The 6,914-nt window shown below is 66.1% G+C and overlaps 2 protein-coding genes across 2 annotated transcripts in view; one reads left to right on the top strand and one right to left on the bottom strand.

The window, feature by feature from the left end:
• Nucleotides 1-594: 594 nt before the first annotated feature.
• Nucleotides 595-3,734, top strand: LOC102367981 (gap junction gamma-1 protein-like). Its single transcript, XM_014525553.2, is given in 4 exon segments — nt 595-1,637; nt 1,639-1,931; nt 1,934-2,098; nt 2,805-3,734. Coding segments are annotated over 4 exon segments (1,143 nt in total). The 5' UTR covers nt 595-960; the 3' UTR covers nt 2,813-3,734.
• A 1,664-nt stretch (nt 3,735-5,398) lies between these two features.
• The window catches only part of INHA (inhibin subunit alpha), a gene marked incomplete at its 5' end in the record, with an annotated part of 4,379 nt that continues 2,863 nt past the window's right edge, over nt 5,399-6,914 (bottom strand). Inside the window, one exon of the mRNA XM_006035372.3 lies at nt 5,399-6,599. Within this exon, the coding sequence (XP_006035434.2) occupies nt 5,836-6,599 (764 nt within the window). The remainder of the gene's footprint in view (nt 6,600-6,914) is intronic.

Here is a 6,914-nt window from a genome sequence, read left to right as displayed (position 1 = left end):
AGGGGTCTACGGGGCCCTGGGGGGGCGCGGGGAGCTGGTGTCCGGAGCTGGAGGGGCACGTTGCACTGTGTTGTCGCTGGCACGGAGGAGCAACCCCGGGGCCCTGTGGTGGGAGGGTCCATGCCCTGCCCTGCCCCTGCTCCCCAGACCCTCCCATGCCCGTGGCTGGGCCTCGTGCGCTGTGCATGACTGACCTGGGGCACCCCGGGCGCCTGCCTGGTGCCCACCCCCGCGGCCGGGGGCCTCTGCCCTCTGCTCTGGGGAGGCAGCGCCCGGCAGAGGGGCAGGGGCCTCCATGGCCCAGGGAACCCCAGGGCAGCATCCCCGGCCAGATCAGCCAAAAACAGCCAATTGCCGATAATGTCAGTTTTTTCATAGATTCATAGATGTTCGGGTCAGAAGGGACCTCAATAGATCATCGAGTCCGACCCCCTGCACTGGCAGGGAAGAGTGCTGGGGCTAGATGACCCCAGCGAGATGCCTGTCTAACCTCCTCTTGAAGACCCCCAGGGTAGGGGAGAGCACCACCTCCCTTGGGAGCCCGTTCCAGACCCTGGCCACTCGAACTGTGAAGAAGTTCTTCCTAATGTCTAGTCTAATGTCTGCGTTGAGCCCCAGCACTGCTGCCTGCCACCATGGCCCCTCCCCTGATCCTTGGGCGCCTGCCCGGACACGACGCCTGTTCTCAGCCCAGGATGTGGCTCTGCGCCGGGCCGCCCCCACAGCCATGGGGAAGTGGGAGCAGCTCCTCGGGGTGCACGGGAGCCGTGAGGACTGGGGAGGAGGAAGCTGGGCTGCGTAGGGCTTTCCCATGGGGAAGCCAGGGCTTGGCTGGGGCTGGGGTCCCTGGGGGGCATCCTCTCTGTGCTGGGGTGCCGGGCACAGCCTGGGCTGGCTCCGAGGCTTATCGCCTTCCCCTTCTCCCTCCGCTGCAGGGTCTGAGCTGACTGCCCGACCAGGATGAGCTGGAGTTTCCTGACACGGCTCCTAGAGGAGATCAACAACCACTCGACCTTCGTGGGCAAGATCTGGCTGACGGTGCTCATCGTCTTCCGCATCGTGCTGACAGCGGTGGGCGGCGAGTCCATCTACTACGACGAGCAGAGCAAGTTCGTGTGCAACACGCAGCAGCCGGGCTGCGAGAACGTGTGCTACGACGCCTTTGCGCCCCTGTCCCACGTCCGCTTCTGGATCTTCCAGATCATCATGGTGGCCACCCCGTCCGTGCTCTATCTGGGCTTCGCCATGCACCGCATCGCCCGCACCCCTGACCCGCGGTGCCCGGCACGCATGCCCATAGTGCGCCGCGGCGCCGGGCGGGACTACGAGGAGGCAGAGGACGATAACGAGGAGGACCCTATGATCTTCGAGGAGATCGAGGCTGAGCGGGAGAAGAAGGAGAAGGGAGGGGAGGGCGGCAGTGAGAAGCACGACGGGCGCCGGCGCATCAAGCAGGACGGGCTGATGCGGGCCTACGTGCTGCACCTGCTGTGCCGCGCGGGGCTGGAGGTGGCCTTCCTGGGCGGGCAGTACCTGCTGTACCAGTTGGAGGTCAGCCCCTCCTACGTGTGCTCCCGCAGCCCCTGCCCCCACACCGTCGACTGCTTCGTCTCGCGGCCCACCGAGAAGACCATCTTTCATGTATGCGGTCAGCGGGCTGTGCCTCCTGCTCACCCTCTGCGAGCTCTGCCACCTGGGCGTGGGCCGCCTCCGGGATGCGCTGGGACGCGGTGACAAGCTCCCACCCCCGGACGGCGCCCACCCTGCGCCACACTATGCCAAGAAGGCGCCCAGCGCACCCCCCACCTACCACTCCCTGAAGAAGGAGCCCCTGGCCCTGAAGGCCCCGCTGGCCCACGGGAAGCTGGACTACGGGGACCCCCTGGGTGGTGCAGGGGCCCCTCCAAAGCACGAGCTGGAGCGGCTGTGCAAGCGCTGGCGCAGGAGCACCTGGAGGTGGCCTTCCACCTGCAGCCCACGCTGGAGACCGCCAGCCCCTCGCGTAGCAGCAGCCCCGAGGCCAACGGCATCGCTGCTGAGCAGAACCGCCTCAACTTCGCCCATGAGAAGGAGGGTGCCCTCTGCAAGCGGGTCACAGGTGAACTGACCCCGGCCCCGTGCCCCCCGAGTGCTGAGCTCTGAGGGGCTGGCGCTTGCCCTGGACCCTGGGGGAAACCAAAAGGCTAGGCCCGTGCAGTTTAGGAGAAAGATGCTTGGGTGGGGATGTGACAAGGGCTTATAAAATCCTGAATTGTGGAAAGACGTAATCAGGATTTGTTACTGACTCACCAGACAAGAATGAGGGGTCACAGTGCGAAGCGAGCAGGTAGTGAGGTTAACAAAAGGAAGTTCTGTTTCTTCAGCGAGTCATAAAGGGTGGGTGGGACTCCTGCCCCAGACGTGGTTGGAGCTGAGAGCGCAGCCTGATTCACCGGGGACTGGACACGTGCGGGGAGGAAAGGGGCACGGGGAGCGCTGGGGCAGGGAGCGAGGGGCACGGCCTCTGCACCAGCCCTGCTGGGACCCTCTGTGCTGGAGGAACAGGGGAAAGCCCTGCTTGGCCCCGGGCACTCGCCCTCCAGCTCCGCTCTCTGCCCTGGGACATGGGAGATGGGGCAGGATGGCCCTGGGTCTGAGCCAGCGCAGGGCAGGTCTTGTGCTGGGCGGCTCCGAGGGGCTGCGGTTGCACCACAGCTCTGGGACTCCGGGGGGGCGGGAGGGAGCGAGCTCCTCACTGCTCTGGAGGCAGGCCCCTTTCAGCGTCTGCAGCGTGAGCCCTGACCCGCGTGTTCTGCTTCCCACAGGGCTGTGAGCAGCTGTGTCGCACCAGGGCCCGTGGAGACAGCGATGGTGCTCGGAGCTCTGTGGCCACGTGTGCTCTGGATGAGACCCCTGCGGACGGATGACAGCCTGTGTTGGGGGGCTGCGGCCCCTCCCTGTCCCGTGGGGTGGACTGGCGGGGTGTCCCCACACCCAGCCTGGCTGGGAGGGGCCATAGGAACTTGCCTTCCTTTGCTTTTTTACTTTTTTAAAAAGGGAATATCTTATTTTTGTACATTTTCTAGACTGCCCTGCGTGTGCCCTGGCCCCTGCCCTGCCCCTGGCACAGCACCCTCCCTGCTTCCTCCAGCTACGTGCTGCTGTGGGGAAGGGCCCACGGGGGTCCCCATGGATGAAGGGGGCTGACAAGCTGGTGCTTCCCCACGGCAGCAGGGGCTCATGCAGGGTCCAGCTGCTTGGGGCCCTCCTGCCAGCAGCATCCAGCTCGCTCGCCTGGTCTCCCCACAGGGAGCACAGGTTTGGTGACCAGCCTCGGGGGCCGCGGCTCTGCGGTGGGAGGCGCCTTCGCCCCCTGCACTAGGTACGAAAGGCTGTGACTGCCCCTGGCAGTGGCTAACTGCATGGGGGGCTGAGGGGCAGCTCCCACTCCCGGCTCCCTGCAGGCAGGGCTCTGCTCCAGCCTCCCTCCCCTGCCGGTGCCTTGCTTCTGCTCACGGTGGAAGCGGACGGCGTTCGGACCAAAGTTGATCCTGTCACATTCCAGGCCTCGGGGTCCCCCGGGGCGGGGGCATGCGCCAGGCAGGCTGGCCTGGGCAGCAGGGAGCCGACTGGGCCGTGCTGGCTGTGGCGGGGTCTGGGCCTGGCTTGCGGGTGTTTTGTACCTTTGTTTTTTTACTTGATCAATTGGTGAAGTCTTTTTATATTTAGTAAAACCTGGAGATGTTTTGTATGGAGCCTGGTGTCCGGCTGCTTGGGGAGTGGGGAGCTGCACGGGGGACAGAGCAGAGAGCCCATGAGGCGGAGGACCAGGGGGTCTGGGGCAGATGAGCAAGGTGTGAGGCACATGGGGTGGCCTGGGGCAGGTGAGCGGTATGTGGGGGCTGGGGCAGGGGAGCGGGGTGTGCAGGGGTGGGGCAGGGCTTGGTGCTTGCCATGGGGGCTCCAGTGCAGCCTGGGACTCGCTGGCTGGGAGCTGCTTCAGGTGATGGCAGCCCACCAGGAGCACTGGCCTGGGCTGTGTGAGCTGCTGTCGGCTCCAGTCCTGTACCCGGCCGTGCCCCAATGGTCCTGTCCCGCTTGTTGGAGCCGTAGCCCTGGAGACGAAGGGCCCAAAGGCCTGGGCCAGATTCGAACCAGTGCCTTCCACGACAACCCACTTTGGGCTGGGTGGCGCAGGACGAGCCCAGAGTGCTGCAGGAATGACATGGCTTCTGGGATCGGCTGTGGGATCACACTGTGGTCTCCTAGAGGAGAGGAGCCCACCAGCCCAGCTCGGAGCACGCAGGGGAGCCAGCAGCCAGGGGCTGTGTCCTGGGCTGGGGGCTGAGGCCCCTGCCCTGTGGAAGGGGATGGGGGCATCTCTCTGGCTGGCCCTGGGGACAGTGCAGCCCTGCCGCATGGACCCAAACCCTTGTCCACGGGTTGGGTCCGGCTGCCTGTCTGGTGGCTCTACCCCTGCTGCAATCTGAGCGAGAACACCCTGAGCCTGGGGAGGGAACAGAGTTGGGCACAAGGGCTGGGCCAGAGCTGGGCCTCCGCACCACCCTCCTCGCCCCTCCTGGAGCCAGCACCGCATCTGGGGCCCCTTGGCCGGGAGCCCCTCTCTGCTGCCTGGGCCCCTTCCCCCCCAGTGCGAGCCTGCCCGGCGAGCAGGCCCTGTGCGGGTGCGGCTGGCATCGGCAACGTGGCCAGGCAGCACTGGCAGTGGCCAGGCTGCACCGTGGCCGCCGCTGGTTGGAGCTTGCAGTCCAGCTGCTTTTGCTAAAAAAAAAAAAAAAAACGGGTTTATTTGCTCTGCGCATAAGCAGGTGCCTGTGGAACAGGTTCTGCTCCCCTGCCCGTGGTGCACCCGGCCCCTGCTCCCCCCATGCCGGCACGCTCTGCCACTCCCTGCGGCCTTCCAGCGCCACCGCCCCCTTTTACCTGGGCCTGGCTCTGGCCCCCATTTCTGCAGGGGGAGATGATTCTCCTGTGGGGAGCCCACCCCCTTGCGGGGACCAAGGGGTGCCCGTGTTGCTGAGGGCCCCGCTGTGCTCCAGATGGGTCGGCCCTGAGCTGTGCCCCACAGGGCTGCTAGCGGGGCTGGACTGGCCCCCCCCTGGCCAGTGCCTGTCTGCTTCCCTTGTGTGCACGCCTGTGACTCCCTTGCTGACTCCTGCTTCCTGCAGCTCTGCTGAGGCAGCAACGTGTGGGGCTGGGCTCTGCAGCTGGGCTGGGGGGCTCCCCTGGCAGAGATCACCACCCCGGGCTGGCCTGCGTGGGACCCTGCTCAGAGCACCCAGGCCCATCTCAGCTCGGAGCCAGTCCCTCCGCACAGCAGAGCCCGGCAGGGCCGCAGGGTACCACCTGCCCGGTGCCCAGCCTGGCACCAGTGCTGAGCGAGGTGAAACCCTTGCTGCTCTGCACAGGGCTGGGGGCCGGGGGTGCTGGCACTGCTGGGGCTAGGGCGGGGGGTGTCAGAGCTGGGAGTGGTGGGGCTGACACTGCCCCATTACTGGTGTTTCTGGCCTGTCCCGTCAAGCTCAGGCATCCCCCAATCCAGGCTGGAGCGGAGTCAGGCTCCGACCTGCCCAGTGCCAGTGGGAGCTCACTGCCACGAGTGTATCTGGAGGGACAGACCGACGCGTGGACAAGAGGCAGGCAAGGTGGCCAGAAGCGGGGAGCCATGTCCGCAGCCAAGGAGTGGATCGAGGGAGCTGCCGGCCGAGCTGTGCGGCAAGGAGGATATGGTGCTAGCCAGGTACGGGTGTTGCTTGAGGTCGTCAGGCAGTGACGAGGTGCCTGCCCCGTGGCTCCACGTGGCAGGGCCCAGGGAGTCGGCAGGCCTGCGCAGCACTAGATGCAGGCGCAGTCCTGGGCCAGGATGTTGGGCACGGTCTCGTACTTGAAGGAATAGCCGCCATCGGAGGTGGTGCGCACGCGCAGGGGCCGCATGGTGCCTGGCAGGGCGGCGCAGCAGAGGCGGAAGCCCAGCTTGTGGGTGAGGGCGTGGGCGTCGGAGCAGCTGCCGTGGCAGTAGTGGAAGAGGAAGGAGCTGGGGTGCACAATCCACTTGTCCCAGCCCAGCTCCTCGAATGAGATGTTAAGGGTGGCGCGGTGGCAGTTGGCATGGGCGGCCACGTCCTCTGACGGGCGCTGCAGCAGGTTGAGGGCAGCGGGAGACCAGGGCACCGAGGAGCGCCGGGCTCGGTCAGCCCCCTGGGGCCGGGTGGTGGCCACGAGGAAGGGCATCTTGTCAGCGTCAGCCACGCAGGGGCAGTGTGGGCAGCGCACCAGCAGCACAAAGAGCCGCTGCGAGACGTAGCGCAGGAACGGGGGTGCGAACTGGAACACGGTCCAGTGCTCGGGTGCCGGCACCACTGCAGCCCCCACGGCCACCTGGCCCTGCGGCGACAGGATCAGCACGTCGGCGCCAGTGGTCGAGCGGTTGGGGGCAGCGGAGGGGCCTGGTGGGACCATGGCGGCACTGCCCGTGTGGAACCAGAGCTGGGCAGAGGTCACCGTGCGGGTCAGCGTGTGCGGTGACGGCTGGAAGAGGTAGGTGAAGACTCCCTCATCCTCCAGGAGCACAGCCGGCTGCGGAGGCTCACATGGCACATCTGCAAGCAGAGGAATTGGGTCTGCACTGGCTGGGGTCTCCCGCATCCTGCCCCAGTCCCCAGCCCTCAGCCCGGGAGCTCCCATGTCTGGCTCCAGCCTGCAGGGCTGCATGCAGGGGCTGCAGGCGGGGATGGAGCATAGTTTCATCGTTTCATAGTTGGTTGGGTTGGAAGGGACCTGAGCAGATCATCAAGTCCAACCCTCTGCCATGGCAGGAAAAAGTGCTGGGGTCAAATGACCCTGGTGAGGTGTTCATCCAACCTCCTCTTAAAGGCCCCCCGGGTAGGAGCCAGCACCACTTCCCTTGGAGGTTG

The sequence above is a fragment of the Alligator sinensis genome, unplaced genomic scaffold (assembly GCF_000455745.1).
Source record: "Alligator sinensis unplaced genomic scaffold, ASM45574v1 scaffold673_1, whole genome shotgun sequence".
Lineage (NCBI taxonomy): Eukaryota > Metazoa > Chordata > Crocodylia > Alligatoridae > Alligator > Alligator sinensis.
The sequence above is the reverse complement of the archived record's forward strand: the minus strand, read 5'-3'. Positions and strand labels throughout refer to the sequence as shown.